Here is a 16,768-nt window from a genome sequence, read left to right on the forward strand (position 1 = left end):
TGCATGCATTTCCAAAGCACGGGCATCTCAAGTGTAAAACTTGTACGGTTCTAAACACCAGTTTGGACAGATTGTGCACCAGGTCGGAAAAGATTGTAAAACAGGACTGAAACCACTTGGAAATCCTTAAGAATATCAGGAAAGAGAATGCACTTAATCAGACTAGGATTTGGTCCTAGAACAGGGAAATGAACACTCATTCTAAGAAAGAGAGCCAGAATTTCAGAAAGACATGGTCTCTCTTTTTTTTGGGGGGGGAGGGATGTGAAAATTCAAAATACACAAACTGTTAAAGAGCTGACAAGAAGACACGAAAAAAGAATGCTAAACGTTCAACGCAGCCAATTCCAGATCACAGTCCAATTTCTATAGTGCTAACAAAGTATATAGCCAAGCAGAGGTATTTTAATACTATTTTTTTCTTTCCTTTGATCAACTTTACATGAAGGTCGTAATAAGGACGTTAATCAAAATTAATTTAAGTCTGCCCAAGTCGAATCTGCATAAAAAATAAGCAGTATCCTCACGGAGTTTGGGAGCAAATTCACTATTTAAGTGTAATACTCGGGCATATAAGATGCCAACACCCGCATTACGAACAGTTTCAGTAAGGGAGGACAGAAACTGGGGACCCAGATGAGCAGGCTTTGACGTGAAAAGGTAGAGATGAGCGGGGTGTCTGATGCCTGAAACGGCAGTTTGGGGCTAAAATGGGATTTCCTAAAGCAGTGGGTGTCTGAGTTAGCCCGGGGCTGTTTTCTGGAGACTGAGTACGTGGACGGCAGGCAAAGGTGCACAGCCTCAGACGGGAGCCACCGGGAAGGGCAACGGAGGGCGGGACCGCGGCGGGATTTTCCTCTCGGCTCATTCATTCTCTGATTCACCGGTTCCTGGAGGCGGCTCTCGAGGACGCGCGCTGGAGGCCGGCCGCGGCTGGGTGCGGCCCGGCGCCTGCGGGTCGGACGGTGTGCGCTGGGGTGGGGGTGGGGGGAGTTGGGGGGGGGGGGAGGGAGGACGGGGCGGGGGGCGGCTGCTGGCCAGGCGGCGGGAGGCGCGCGCCACCGCCCGCGCCGGAAGTGGGCCGGCGGCCGCGGCGGGGAGCGCGCGCGCGCGCGCGGCCGGGCGCCAGTCGGTCCGCTCTTGGGCCGCACGACCCTCAGCCCCGCCCTGTGTGCCGGGGCCAGACGCTGGGGCTCTATGGTCCGCGCCGCCGGGTGCTCGGTCGCCCCGCCCCGTCCCTGCCAACGCCCGCTCTGTGGGTCGGTCAGTCAGTCCCGGAGCGCGCGCCGCGGGAGCAGAGGGAGAGGAGCGGCGCGCCTGGAGAGGCGGCGTTGCGGCGGGGGCACGCGGGCAGCTGCTGCCTCGCGCGGGGCTCCCGGAGGGCCGAGGGGCTGCCACGGTGAGTGCTCCACCGCCTGGCCCTCGAGGTCGGGGAAAGGAAGGATCCAGGTCCCCGGGAGGCGCTGCCGCCTCCATTTTCCTTGCTCCCGGCGTGGCCCTCCGGGCGAGAGCGAGCGGCTGCAGCCCGGGGCGGGGCTGCCGAGCTCTCGGCGTTGGGGCTGCGCCCAGCCAGGCGGCCTGTGGTGGGTAGGGGTCGGCGGGGCCTGGGCTGCCCCCCACTCGGGGCGGCATCGTGCAGACAATAGGGCGAGTGGGCGCCTGGGTAGGTGCGGCGGGGCGTCTACTCCGCGCTGGGCTCTGGTGACCGGGGACTGCTCGCGGGTGGAAAGGGACTGGTCCCCCGGTAGCCGCAGACACCGCTCGATGCGGGTTTGTTCTAGCTTTTATGCCCTGCCCGCCTTCATAAATTAGTTCAGTGCAGAGACGTCGAAAGGCGGGGTGCCTTCGGTGTCTTCTAATTAAGCAAAGTAATTGCTCTAGTGCTTTTTAGCCTCATCTCATCTTTCCGCGTACATTCCCGCCGGAAATCCAAACTGCAGTTCAGTGGAGGACGACAGAAAGGGAGGAGGCTGCCTAATAGTGTCGGAAGGATGCCTTCGTTTTAAGATGCTGATATCCTTTTCCTATTCAGACATTGTCTTAGAATGGCCCCACTGTGTGAACCGGAGACTGCTTGATCCTTATGTAGACATAAAGATGTACCTTAGTATGAAATAAGAGCTTTGGAAAATGATACAAGAGTTGCACGTACCCTGTGTGTTGCATTTCATACATTCTGTGGGAAGAGCAGTTCGGGGTGGATACTGCCTGCAGCATTTCTCATGGAGAAGTGGAGAGCCGCCCAAGTGGGTAAAGTCCTCCGTGGAGGTAGCGGGCTAGCGTGATTCGATTGTTAAAGGATGACTTGGTGTTCGTTAGAATATTGAAGTCAGCAAACAGTGTGGAAACCTACTCAGGTACAGTGGGAGGAGACACAAAACGAACACCCCCACAACACTGAGTGGCAGAAAAGGCGCATTGAAGCAGAGTAAACTAACGGTCCATACAGAATAATAGGCTAGCAACGTGATAGTGGATAAGCAAGCCATTAACTCTGCTGTGGTTCTCTACAGGTAAACAGCCATACACCACCTGTTTACCTTTTAGCCTGTTATCAAGAAGGTTGAACGAGATAACGCAAAATTGGTAGCCCCTTACCTATCTGTGAGAGGCTCAATACGTGCTAATTCCTCTTCCTAATGCTGGGGGTGGGGTGTTGGCTGTGATCTTGTGAGGGGGTGGGTCAGAAGTGAATATTGGTAATAGTGCATTATAGAGGCATAGCATAAGGCAGTGAAGAAAAGGTGAATTCTGCATTGAGGTCAGTGGTGGGGTGAAACTATGGAAGCTGCCAATGTATGGGTGGAGTCTTTTAAAAGGTTGGATATTTTCTTTAAAAATATTTTATTAGCACATATTAATTTTACATAATAATGAGTTTCATATTGTCATACATGTACATCATATATTTCGACTGGTGGGATTTCAACAATGTAGACTCGGAGAGGAAGACATTCCACGTGTAGGTGGTGATTATCTTTTTAGAGCTGGATTCAGGAGCCAGACATGGTGGATCATTGCCTGTAGTCTCTGCACACAGGAGGCTGAGGCAAGAGGATTGCAATGCAGTCCAGGTCAACATGAGTTACAAAATGAGACGCTGTCTGAAAAACCAACAAACCCAGCCACCCCCACCCCCACACACATGAAAAAAAATCCAAATTCTCTAAGAAGAACGTTAGATAAGTAGCAAAATAAGGACACACTTTAAAAACCTGTTTTGCATTTGATTTTTTTTCACCAGGTGTTTTGTGGTGTTTGGATTGCTACTCACTTCTGTTGGATTTTAGTGAGGAACTATGTGTGGTTGTTTCTTTGTGATGAGTATTAGCTCTATTTAGTATTCCACACAGGCGGACTCTTCAGGTCTCACTGAGATTATTCAGTTAGTTGGCTGACAGTACCACCCAGCTTTTTGAGGAGCTAAGATTGGTAGCATGAGCCTTGAAGGGTCCAGGTAGGACCTTCCTGAGTTTAAGGACTGCCTACATCATGAGACTACCTCAAAACAAAAAGAATAATTAAAATTTTAATTTTGATAAAGAGCTTTTAAGGGTCTTGAGACACTTGACCTAAAGTTCATTAAACAGTTTGGAGATACAGCTCAAGTCGAGAGCAGTTACCATGGTGGGGACCTGGATTTGATATCTACCACCACCACAAAGCCCATAGTCTAGTTTGTAATATTTGAAATCAGGAGTGGTGACACCATTGTAATCAGAGCACTCGAGACCCTAAGGCAGGAGGAATAAGGCTAGACTAAGCTATATACTGAAGCCCTGACTCAAAAGATGTTTTAAAATTATAATAAATAGTTACTATATAATATGTACTATTTTCAACACTTTATAGTATTGAATTATTTATTCCTCACCATGCCTCTATGAAGGAGGTCTGTTATTTGAGAAAACAAGCAGAGGTAGTAAGTTTTTTTCCCAAAGACTACACAGCTATGAAGTAAACATAGAGATTTACAACTAGTTAGCCTAATTCTTGTATTTTTACCACCTTCCTGTGCTGCCCTGTGGTAAAACTAGCACATTTTTTCTTTTTCTCGTGTGTTAAAATCTTTATACAACTTTTGCCATTTTAAGCGTTAAATAGTTAACTTTCAGTGCTGTTAAATCTGTTCATGTTGAGGAGCTTGTGCCTTTAATCCCAGCACTTGGGAGGCAGAAGCAGGTGGGTCTCTGAGTTCGAGGCCATCCTGGTCTACAAAGCTAGTTAGAAGACAGCCAGGGCTACACAAAGAATCCCTGTCTCCCAGAGGAAAGAAGTTCCATGTTATTGTGTAACTGTTACATTGTCCATTTCCAGAGCATTTTCACAATCCCAAACTGAAATTCTACCTGTTAAACAGTAACTTCACATCTACTACTGCAGCTTCTAGTAGCAACTTTCTTACTTTGTCTCTATGCCTTTGACTCCTCTGGGTACTCTCTGAAAGTGTAGTCATTATTTTATTGTTGTTGGGCTTTTCTTTTTACCCAGAATCTTAAATTGTAGCCCAGGCTGTACTAGAATTCACTGTATAGTTCATGCTGACTTAAGCTCATCACTGTAGCCTGTTTGTTTGTTTGTTTATTTAAGCACATTAGAGATCCGAATGACCTACAGACTCAAGCTTCCCTTACACTATCTGTGTGTTTACTTAGGAGTTTTAAATGAGCAATTGATAGGAAACTTAATAGACTGGAGACTTTAAACTTCTGTCCTGCATACTGTTTATTCATATAACATTGTCTCAACAACATATTACTCTACACTCTGTTCAATTAAATGGCCAAACATTTCTATGGGGGTGTACTCATCCTGTTTAAGTCATTGCTTGTTAAAAACAATGAACATTTAACAATAAGTCCTGATAGCATATCATAAATGTTTTTGCAGCTCATTGTGTTATTTTGTCTTGTCTCTTAAACACTGCTGTAGTTCTGTGAAAAGATTACCTTGACCAAGGCAACTCATACAGAAGTGCTGAATGCTGGGATTAGGGCATGTGCCTGGCTTAAAATTTTATTTTTATTTTTCTTTACATCTTTTTATGTGTATGAGTGTTTTATCTGCATATATGTATGTGTAACCATGTGTGTCCACTGAGGTCAGAAGAGGCCATTTGGATCCCCTGGAACTGGAGTTACGGGGGGTTGTGATTCTGGCAACTGAACCTGGGTTCTCTGCAAGAACAAGTGTTCTTTCTTCTTGGTAGTTGTAAATGCTTGATATGGTGCTAAAACTGAACTCGGATCCTCCGCAAGAATGGTACACTGAGCCTTTTCTCCAGTCCCAACTTTTCATATTCTTATTAGTCATTTGGGATATAACTGTGTAAGATTTTTGCTTATTTTTAAAATTCAATCCTTTTCTTTTTTTAGGCTTGTAACAGTTCTTTATATCCTAAATACAAGCTATTTATCCAGATGTATTTTCTCTTAATTTGGTGCTTGCCTGCTTTTATTTATTCATTTTTGTGTGTGACAGGGCTTGTCATGTATCCTAAGATGACTTCAAATTCATTAAAATACTTTGACCTCAGCCTCCTGAGTGCCAAGATTAACAATGTGTTTCATAATACTCACCTGTGCTGTCTAACTTTTTAAATGTTTTAATAATGGACTTCATTAAGAATGTTAATTTTTCTTATGATTATAGGTATTTTCTGTGTCCTAATAACTTCCTATTTCAAAGTTGAAAAGACATATTCCTGTATTTTCTCTTGTATGAGTTTTATAAGTTTAGTTCTTGCATTTCTTGCTATGCTCCATTTTAAATTAAATTTTTATTGTGGTATGATGTAGAAATTGAAGCTCTCCTCCCTCCTTTATGTCTAATTGTTTCAATATTTTTCAAAAAACACTTTCCTCTTTATCTGCCTTGAGTTCCTTGTTTCGAAAAATCATTTGATTTTTATAAGTGTGGGTCAATCCATGGACTGTCTGTTACATTGATGTAATAATTCCCTGTCCTTTTGCCAATATTACTTATTTTAAATATCATTAGTTTGAAATCAGGTAGAGTAAATCCTTCAGTCTATTCACGATTGTTTTGACTAATCAAAGTCTTTTTTTAATAATATGGATTTTAGAATCACTTTGTTTGATTTATTATTATTTTTGTGATGCTGGAAGTTGAACCACATTCCTACCTCCATCTTGTTAATTTCTGTTTTTAAGAAAATAGTTTTCTTTTGATGGTGGTTGTAATTGTATCAACTTCCTAGTTTAGTTTGGGGAGAACTTATAAAGTACTGCATTTTCTAATACGATGGTATTGTGCATCTGTCTGTTTAGGACCCCAATTTCTCAGTAGTGTTCTGTATTTTTCATATGTAACATTTTATTGCAGTGTTACATAAGCACTGTGCTCAGCCCTACTTCTGACACTTCCTGTACTCAAACCCTCCTTTATACATACTTTCTTTTTACAATATAAATCAAGATTTAGTCTGAAGATTTTCCAAGTGATATCTTTATCTAATTCGTAGAGGAAGGGACTATTATCCATTGTGATATCACAGTACTAGAAATATAAACTTAAACTGTCTTTAGAAGTGTAAAACTAAAGATATTCCCAGGGCTAGGGATTTAGCTCAGTGGTTGCCTAAACACTTAAAATTAGAAGTTTAACTCTGTCTAAATTATTTTGGCTTGTGTGGTTTTAGATACCAATTTAAACAAGCTATGTTAATGTCTTCCTTCCTTCCTTCCTTCCTTCCTTCCTTCCTTCCTTCCTTCCTTCCTTCCTTCCTTCCTTCCTTTCTTTTTTTCCTTTTTGGTCAATTTGACATAAGCCAACATTATCTAGGAAAAGGAGCATTGTTATTGTTTGTAGGGAAGTCTGTGAGACATTTTCTTGATTAATGATTGATGTGGGAGGGCTTAGCCTCCTGGCAGGGGGATGCCACCCCTGGGCATGTGATCCTAGGTGTTTAAGAAAGCAAACAACAAGCTAGGGCAGACAAACCAGCAAGCAGTATTCCTCCATGGCTTCTGCTTCAGTTCCCCATGTGGTGAAATGATCCCTATCCTCCCCAGGCTGCCTTTGGCCATGGTGTTTTCGCAGCAGTAGAATCCTAACTAGGGCACTTACCATGCTCTAATCTTTCTAAGAATCTTAAAATTAAAATAATTTTTTATTTGTTGGGAGGGGGAGGTATCAGGACAACTTTGGGAGTCCGTTCTCTCATTCCACCGTATGGATTTGGAAAACTAGCTCAGGTCGTTGGGCTCAGTGGCAAATACTTCTACTCACTCAGTCATTTTACTAGCCCTAAGCTTTTCAGAATCTGAAAAACAATAGTCTTACAAGTTTAATTGGAGCATACCTTTTTTATACTGGTTTACATTTTATGGTTTGCTTTCTTTTTTTTTTTCTTATACTAATATTAACAAGGAGTAACATATAAAGAAGAAAACAAAATAATCCTGCTACTCAGAAATGACTACTAGTTACCATTTTCTGTTTATTTTCTCATATATGTGTGTTTGTGTTTGCATAGTTCATTGGAAACACAGTTTAGTTCTGCTTCTTTTATTGAAACTGTTTTTGCTTTCCTGAGCATACTTATATATTATCTTTTCTACATTTTAGATTTCTTTTCAAAAATAAATGTATTTTTAAATTCAGGTATAAAATATAATATAAAGTATGAAACATTACCACTATAATAATCAGTTGCTTATATTTTTCTTCAAATAATTATGTTCAAGGAGATGTATGATGGCTGAGCAGTGGTGGTGCATTCCTTTAATCCCAGTACTTGGGAGTCAGGGACAGATGAATCTCTGTGAGTTTGAGGCCAGCCTTGTCTACAGAGCTAGTTCTAGGGTAAACTCCAAAGCTACAGAGAAACCCTGTCTTGAAAAACCAAAACCAGAGAGAGAGAGACAGAGACAGAGAGAGACAGAGAGAGGAGAGCTGTATGATGGAACTCCTCACCCAGATAATTTGTGTTCCCAGGCATATTTTTGTTTGCATGTTTTAATAAATAAATCTTTTTAAAAATTTTTTTAACTGAGCTATACTTCTATACTTTTTTTCTCCCCTCCCTTCTTTTTTTCTCTCCTTTGACCCCCACGCTCCCAATTTACTCAAGAGATCTTCTTTTTCTCCTTCCTGTGTAAATGCATGCATGTCTATTTTTCTTAGGGTCCCTCTTTGTTGCCTAGGTTGTCTTGGCTTGTGGGCTGTAGGTTGGTTTTTCTTTGCTTTGTGTCTAGAAGCCACTTATGAGTGAGTACATATGATATTTGTCTTCCTGGGTTCCCAGGCATGTCTTAATACACCCACATGCTCATAAACTTTTAGGTTTCTGAGGTTGGAGAGATGCTCAGTGATTGGGAGCACTTGCGGAGAACCCAGGTTTGATTCATAATTCATTCACAGTCACTCATAACTCCAGTTTTGGGGGATCTAATGCCCTCTTCTGACCTCTGGACAACAGGAATGCATGTGGTGCACAGACATATTATATTCCACACACACACACACACACACACACACACACACACACACACACACACACACACACACATACATGCTTATGTTTGTAGCACAAATAATAAAAACCCAGAGACAGATCTTGGGGTTGAAGCTGAAGATCAGAAAAACAAAACAGCCACGGTGTTAGAGAGTTCTTACCTCTACCAAGGCTCAGGCAAAGGGACGATCCTGTCCTCAGGATGACTACCAGAGACTGCACTGAGTTCCTGCCTTACATTTCTCTCTAGTTCTGGGATTAAAGGTGCATCATCCCAAGTGCTGGGATCAAAGTTGTGAAATCTGTTTCTCTCTTAGAATGACTCACTCCAAGTCGCCCAGGTGGCCTTGAGTTCGAAGAGAATCACCTGCCTCTGTCCCTGAGATGAAAGGTGTGGCCACCACTGCCTGTCCTTTATGACTAACCAGTGGCTTAGGTATGTGGCTACCTAGTGACTTAACTTTGCACTCTGATCTTCAGGCTAGCTTTATTTGTTAGATTACAAAGAAAATATCACTACATATGTTGTTTTAAAATGTGGAGTTGGTTGGTTTTAGATAGTTTCTTACTCTGCTCAGTCTGATTTGAACTCAAATCCAACTCAGCCCCCAAAATGTACCGGTGGTTTTTTTTATTATTATTTTTTGAGATGGAGTCTTGCTATGTAGCTCTGGTTAGGAGGGTTAGGATGACATTTAATATTTCTTTTGGTGCCTGTCACTAAGTTGGACATTTAGAAGTGGTGTATCTCTGGAGCTTCAGTGGTTCTCAACTTGTAGGTTACAACCCCCTCAGGAATCACATATTAGATATCCTTCATACGAGATTTTACATTATGATTGATAACAGTAGCTACAGTTATGAAGTGGCAATGAAATAATTTTATGCTTAGGGATCACCACAACATGAGGAGCTGTGTTAAAGGGTTGCAGCATTAGGAAGGTTGAGAACCGCTGTTATAGATGATAGCTTCCCAAATGATGAGAAACCTACCTACTAGAATGTTCTCCCATATCCTCCCAAACCCTGCTTTATCATACTTTTGTCAACTGGATAGGTGTATTTTCTTAAGAATTCTTTTATATTATAAATGTTTATCAAGAAACAGTTTCATTTGTAAATTAAAACTTTTAAATGTGTGTGTGTGTGTGTGTGTGTACAGGCACACTGATGTCATGGCCCATGCATAGAGGCCAGAGTCGGAGGACAACGTGGAGAAGTCAGTTTTCTCCTACCATGTTGTTGTATGGATAGAATTTAAACAGTGAGGCTTGGCAGCAGTGTCTGCCCACTGAGCCTTATCAGTGGCCCCACGAAAGAAGACTTTCAGAAGAGTTTGAAAAAGCATTGCTTATATCGTTAACGGGAGAGGCACAAAGGGGTTTACTGTAAAGAAATGTTAGCTGCCCTAGCAGTAAGACTGATTGGAGAACTACCTAAAACAAGTTAGCCCCTGGATTGTGACATCTGTATATATAGTTTAGATGATTATTTGGCTAACAGAACCCATGCCTTTTCTTATTTTCTGTAAGCTTTTTTTTGGGGGGAACATATTTAATTCTTGATAAAGTGGACAAATATTGGAAAATCCTTGTGTTTATTTTAAAAGGTTAGAATTATTTTCTTTTATTTTTGTCTGATTGGCTTTTAGTTTCAAATAATTATTTGTTGAGTGCTTATGATGTTAAACTAGAAATTACTTATTCTAAAAATTCTAAATGTATGTTCTTACATTTTTTATATATTTTTTTAATATTTTTAGGCAGTGTCTTATGTAGCTCTGGCTGACCTGGAACTTGCTCAGTAGACCATACCTGGTCTACATAGCAACTCCAACACACATTGATGTGCCTGCCTCTATCTCCTGAGTGCTGAGAAGGTGTGTACCACCCACACCCAGCACACTATTTTTATAGAAAACTGTTTATTTGGGGAAGGGAGTAATTTATTTTATCAGTTTATGAGTGTGAGTGTTTTGCCTATCTGAATGTATGTGTACCACATACTCGTTTGTGGCCATGGTTGTCAGGTCACTTAGGACTGGAATTACAGATCCTTGTGAGCCAATATATGGGTGCAAGGAATTGAACCTGGGTCCTTTGCAAGGATAAGAGCTCTTGACTACTGATCCAACAGTCCAACCCTAAACTCTCCATTTTCTTACTTGTGTATATATTGAAAAATATTTCAACATATAGGTGAATTAATTTCTCTTTTTAATCTAAAGTTAGAAGTTAGGTGGGTTTTTTTGTTTGGGGTATTTTGGGAGGTGTTTTTGTTTTTGAGACAGTCTCTGTGTAAGTCAGGCTGGTCATATCACCATCCTCTTGCCTCAGCCTCCTGAGTACTAGGATTACAGGTATGGGCTACCACACCTAACCCTACTGATCATTCTTCTGGAAGAAATTTATAGAGAATTGAAGTAATTTCTTACCTAAATATTTGCTAGAATTCCCCAGTGAATACATTTAGACCTTCTGCTTTCTGTTTTAGAAGGCTTATTGCTTTGCCATCGTCTTTCATAAAGAAGTTTAACTTTTTAATTATTCATCAGTACTAGACCCAGTGTAATCTAGATTTTTTTCAATTATTTTGTAGGGTTTTTTAACCACTTATATTTAGGTCTGTGATCTAATTTTACTTAATTTTTGTGTCTGTTTCTAGATTTATTTATTTTTACATATGAATGACCGTATTTGTTCCAGAAAAAAATTGTTAAAAATAATGTTTTTCCTCCACTGAATTATCTTTACTTCTTTGTTAAAGATCAGCTGTCTGTTTGTGTGAGCCTATTTCTGGACTCCCTCTTCTGTTTCACTGGTCCATTTGACTGTTCTTTTGTCAGTACCCCACTGTCTTGGTTTTTGTGGTTTTGTATAGAGGTTTTGAGGTTGGTTATAGTATCATTTGTCTGATTTTGTTCAGTTCCTTCAGTATTGTGTTAACTATTGTGGATCTTTTGCTGTTCACCCAGGAACATCCAACCCTATGATAAAAGGATATGATGTTGTCATCTACAAAGTTCACCCTTGAACTGGGCAATTAATTTACAAAAATGCAAAAAGTTCTTATAGTATTTTAAGTAAGGGTATATTCTTGTGTTGGTCCACATTCATAGCTAACATAGGATGTTACATAGGATTTCAGTATAGTGCAATCCTCTGCATTTGACACGCTTGGTTGCCATTATCTATAAAATAACTTGGTAGACTTTTCATGGGGATTCTGTTGACAGACTCCATAAGTGAAGCCAAGAAGTGGCATCTTGGCAACAACCATGAAGGGTGATGTTTACTAGGGATTTTTATTTGTTTTGTTTTTAGATATTTGTCAATTTGGGTTTCTCTTTCTAGCTTATAAAGAGACTTTATCATGAATGAGCCTTGGATATTCCATCTCTTCACATCAATTGATATGACCATGCTGTATTTCTTGGTGACTCATTGATGTGATAGATTACACTAATCGATTTTTAGATATTGAGTCATTTTGCATACTTGGGATAGATCCCACTTGATCATAGTATATAATTTTTTGGCTAATTTTTGTTGAAGATATTTTTATAATATTGGTCTGCTATTTTCTCATGTCTGGTTTTGGCATTATTGCTAGCCTCATAGGAAGAGTTAGAAAGTGTTCTCTACTTATATGTTCTAGAAGAGATTGTAGAGTATTTAAGCAATTTCTTTCCTAAGTATTTTCTTGAATTTACCAGGGAATCTATCTGAACCTTGTGTTTTCTGTTGGAAGATTTTTAATTATTGATTCAGTTTCTATTAAATTTTATAGGTGTGAGTACTTTGCATACTTGTATGTTTGTATACATACCACTTGGATGCCTGGTGTCCATGGAGGCCAGCAGAGGGAATTAGATTCCCTGGAACTGGAATTATAGACTTGTAAGCCACCATGTGGTTGCTGGGAATTGAACCTCAGTCCTGCAAGAGTAGCTAGTGGTCTTAACTGCTGAGCTCTTATTTTTCCAGCCCGATTTTAGTTTCTTTAAGTTAGTATTCTGGATTTACTTTCCTCTGTGTATAACTTTACATTTAACTTGTGTTTTCCTCTAGGCCATAGGGATTTGTTGTTTTGTTTTTTAATTGTTAGGTATTGAACCTGGGTGCTCTTGCCTGGAGGCAAATGCTACCCCTTCAAGCTCTAGTTGTTTTACCTTTTATTATTCTGTTGGCATCTTGTCTTCTAATAAGTGTATAGATATCACTGTATTCCATGGTGATACAGCTGGATAAATATTTATTGGATTTGTTACTGTTGCTTATTCTTTGTTCCTGTTTTTATATTGTTTTCCCCTTCGGCCCCCTTTTGTTCTGCTAGAATATTTTACATGAGTACATTTTCTCTTCTCCTTTGTAGATCACTTATACTTCCTTCCCTACTTTTTTTGTGGTTGGTTGCCTTGGAGTTTACCATATACATTATAGCTAATATAAACACATTTTTTTCTTGTTGGTTTCTCAAGACAGCATTTCAGTCTGTAGTCCTGGCTGTCCTGTAAACCAGGCTTTCCTCAAACTCACAAAGATTTGCCTGCCTCTGCCTCCTGAGTGCTCGAATTAAAGATATCCCCCCCCCAACCTATAAACACATTTTCAGATAACACTGCTTCGAGAATATAATTTGAGCACCTTATTATGACAAATTATTCTGATTCTTTTCTGCTTGTTCCTTGTATCATTGTTGTCACCCATTTCACTTACATGTAAGCACTCATAAGTTTGCATGTAATATATGCATTAATGTACATAATCACATACATCGTTGTTACTATTATTTTGAACAAATAGTTATCTATTTGTCAGCTAAGAATAAGAAAAGTTTCCTGTCAAATTCAGGCGAAAAAAATATAATAAGAAAAGTTGATTTTGAGCTTGGTATTTCATGTCTGTGATGCCAGCTCTCAGGAGATTTAGTAAGAGGCCAGCATACTTGTATATTAAGATGTCTCTTATAATAATAAGGAAACAAAAGCTGAAGTTTTAGTTTATACCTTCGCTTATCCAACAGAATGACTAACTATATCATATTCTTAACATTTCTTGTAGCTCTATGGATAGTTATTGTTAATTGTTTGTTCCAGAAATATTTTGTTTTTCTTTGTTTTTTTTTCATTTGCATTAAGTTTATTTGTACCAGAACTGAAGGCATAGAGAGGTAAAAAACCGGCATTTATCTAATTTTATTTAAAATAAAAAAAATGACAACAAGCAACTTAGGAAACAAGTAACAGGTATCAAAGACTTTGGAGAAAGTAATTTGCTGAGTACTGTAAATGACTTGTAAGGGTACCAAAGCCTACTAAGAATTTTTCATTTGCATAAAGAAATAGATGTAATGCATTCTTACTCTAGAAACTGCACAGAGATTACCTTCAGGTTCTTGCTTTAGCTAGAAATTCTGAGACTAAGGTTCTTGCATGAAAGCTCTTTATAGTCCCCATTCTTAGCATGAGAAGTCTTAAATACATCATTGTCATGGGGGCAAGGGGAAAGAGATGAAAGTGTCTATCTGGTAGAGTCCCAAGAGAATTAACTTAAAAGGGGTGGGGGTGTCTCTGTAGCCAGGTCTCTTGTCAAAGTCAGAGCAATCCTCCTGCCTTAGTCTCCCAAGTGTTGGGATTGCAGGCATGCGTTATCATGCCCAGCTTTCCTTTACTTTTGAAGGATGACATTTTGTGGCACCAAAGTCCTATGTTCATCACGAATTTTTCTCTCAAAATATTAAATATTTCATTTTAATCTTTTCATGAATGGATTCTAAGATGTTAAGTGGAAGTCTTACCTAGTCTCATCTTTAATTTCTTCTTTAAGTTCACAGAGTGTTTAAAGTATTTGCTTGGGATTTCAACTCAATAGTGTGAAAAACTGGAACCCAGCTCTTAAAGTAAGGGCTGGATGTGGCAATGCATGCCTTTTATCTCGACATTTGGCGGTAGAAGCAGATTGGTCATAGTAAGTTTAGCCAGCCTGGTCCACATTGCAATTATCTGGCTAGCCAGACTATAATAGTGAGACTCTGTCTCAAAAAATGTTCCTTCTTAATAAGATGAAGTTCATCTTGTCAACAGGTAATATATATGAGACAATAATGAAATAAAGGGCACTGACTTGTTAGCAGTATGCCTGTTTAGTATTCATAATCACAAAGAGAAGGAGAAGAAGAATGGAAGAATATACTGTAACTACTGGTGTGTGTGTGTGTGTGTGTGTGTGTGTATATAAAATGACTATTAGACCAGTCATACATGTTAGACTATTCTAACATCTTAGAATCCATTCAGTATAAAATATTTGTTGAGAGAAAAAAAGATATTATAGTCACGATCAAAAACAGGCCATTAAATTCAATGTATTACCTGGCTATTTTTATTTCTATACAGGTGGTAAGATGAGAATTGATATTTTTAAATATTGATTCTCTTTTTACTCGGTTTAATGCCTGGTCAAAACATATAATGGTTAGCTAGGCATTATAGGCAGCTTCTTTAGTGAAGTTAATAGATTTTTCTAAGTTTTGTTCACATTTCATCAAAAAGTTATTAGGAAAGATAAGTAACCTGTAAGATCCTTGGAGATTCTCTTTGAATTTGTTTCTCTCTCTCTCTCTCTCTCTCTCTCTCTCTCTCTCTCTCTCTCTCTCTCTCTCATTCTTTTTTGAGACAGGGTTCTAGCTGTCCTGAAATTAGCTCTGTAGACCAAGCTGGCCTTGAACTCACAGAGATCTTCCTGTCTCTGTCTCCCAAGTGTTGATTAAAGGTGAGCAACACCACCTCCTGGCTGATAATAGAACAGTGACTATGCTACCGTTCTCCTTCTTTTTAAGTTAGAATACTGTAATCTGCCTCCACCTAACCTTCCAACATGTGTGTGTATACATGTGCACACAAGGTTTGGGGTCAGGAGAGGCACTACAAATGCAAAGAACAGATATGACAGCATTATCTGAACTTTAATTTTGTTTGATGATAGCTTTAAACATATAAAATTGATATCAGCTTTAATATAGTTGTATAAAAATTTAGGTATGAAGCAAGCCCACTCTAGAATATTATTTATTCAAGGGTAATTGCCCTTTGTGCTTTCTAGAGTTCCACAATGTGAATCCTGAGGATCAAACTCAGTTCTTTGAGGCAGCACTTTTTTACCTGTGTTATAAGGTTTCTTAATATTTTGTATTTGAATGGATTCTTTTTCAAAACCAATTCGAGTTCAGGCTTTGTCCTTACTGGTAATAGTTACTGTTAGCATAACTGCTAAATCATCTTTTAAAATACCCTTAGGGAAACATTCAACTCAAGTTGTGTATAGTAGAATTTTTCTGGTGTTTCTTAGTCATTCTGCTATTAGTGGAGAAGTAAATTTTAATATGTGTTGATTCATTTGAGTATTAACTTACAGCCAGATCAATTGGTTTTCTTTTAAAGAAGAGTACTTTTAGCTTTGAGTCATCTTAAATTAGCGTCATATTAATTTTTAAACATCTTAAATTGCGAATGTTTGGCAAAAGAGGAAATATTACATTTTAGATAAGTAAGGAATATGATTCTCTGATAATTGCTCCAGAGTGATAAATGGAAACTACTATGTTCCATGTTTCCAGAACTTGTGACCTACGTGGGTGTCGGGGCTAATGAGACAATGGTCATGACATCGTGCAGGGCCAATGAACTGCTGGTGTGGGCAGGTGCATAGCTCATGGCTCTCGAAGAGAGACTAGTGTCTATTTTTTGTTTATCTTGCATAGCATCTTAACACTTTTGTTTTTAAGAGCTAAACCAAAATGTGTGATGGGTATAGAAATGCAGAAAAAAGGAGTGTGTGCTTAGAAAACTTCCTGCAGGTATTTATATTGCAGAAAAACAACCTCTTGGTTGAAATTGAATCAGGCAGCCCACATAAATACTTGCAAGAGGTGGGCAACGGCTTGGAGTAGAGAAGCCTGAGGACTCCCAAGGCTTCTCAGCGTGAACTTCTAAGTTTATTTTGAAATTTGGTAGTGGTAGGCTGTGTGGCATTGTGAATATAATTAAGATTCACAAAATTGTATAAGTTAAAGGATTAGAGGATAAATATTATTTCTGCTTTTTCAAAACAAAAATGAAAACCTTTTGACACAGATACTGATGGGTATTTAATGGTGTCACTTTTAGTTGATGGACTGGTTGGTTGCATGGGAAACTATTGAATTCATCTTCTATCAGGAATTTTAAATGGCTTTTCTTAGACATCTTAAGTTTATATGATAAATGAAATGAACATTTGGAAGCTTTGT

At 39.5% G+C, this 16,768-nt stretch overlaps 2 protein-coding genes across 9 annotated transcripts in view; one reads left to right on the plus strand and one right to left on the minus strand.

Moving 5' to 3' along the window:
- Window positions 1-864: 864 nt before the first annotated feature.
- On the minus strand, window positions 865-1,632 carry LOC130869327 (nematocyst expressed protein 3-like). Its single transcript, XM_057761313.1, has one exon. It carries the CDS (start codon window positions 1,630-1,632, stop codon window positions 865-867), a length of 768 nt encoding a protein of 255 aa, XP_057617296.1.
- Raph1 (Ras association (RalGDS/AF-6) and pleckstrin homology domains 1) overlaps window positions 1,130-16,768 on the plus strand; it is a 98,190-nt gene continuing 82,551 nt past the window's right edge. For 7 of the 8 annotated variants that reach the window (XR_009055980.1, XR_009055981.1, XM_057754732.1 and 4 more), the window contains exon 1: window positions 1,130-1,399. The gene's annotated coding sequence lies outside the window, so the exon portion shown is untranslated. Of the gene's footprint in view, window positions 1,400-8,899; window positions 8,916-16,768 lie in introns of those variants that run through there. The other variant, XM_057754694.1, reaches the window with a different exon arrangement.

Source organism: Chionomys nivalis, chromosome 2 (assembly GCF_950005125.1).
Source record: "Chionomys nivalis chromosome 2, mChiNiv1.1, whole genome shotgun sequence".
NCBI classification, from domain to species: Eukaryota; Metazoa; Chordata; class Mammalia; order Rodentia; family Cricetidae; genus Chionomys; species Chionomys nivalis.

Excerpts from the sequence above, each read along its gene's own strand:
- LOC130869327 (XM_057761313.1), bottom strand. The coding sequence starts at position 1,632 with ATGCCGCCCCGAGTGGGGGGCAGCCCAGGCCCCGCCGACCCCTACCCA.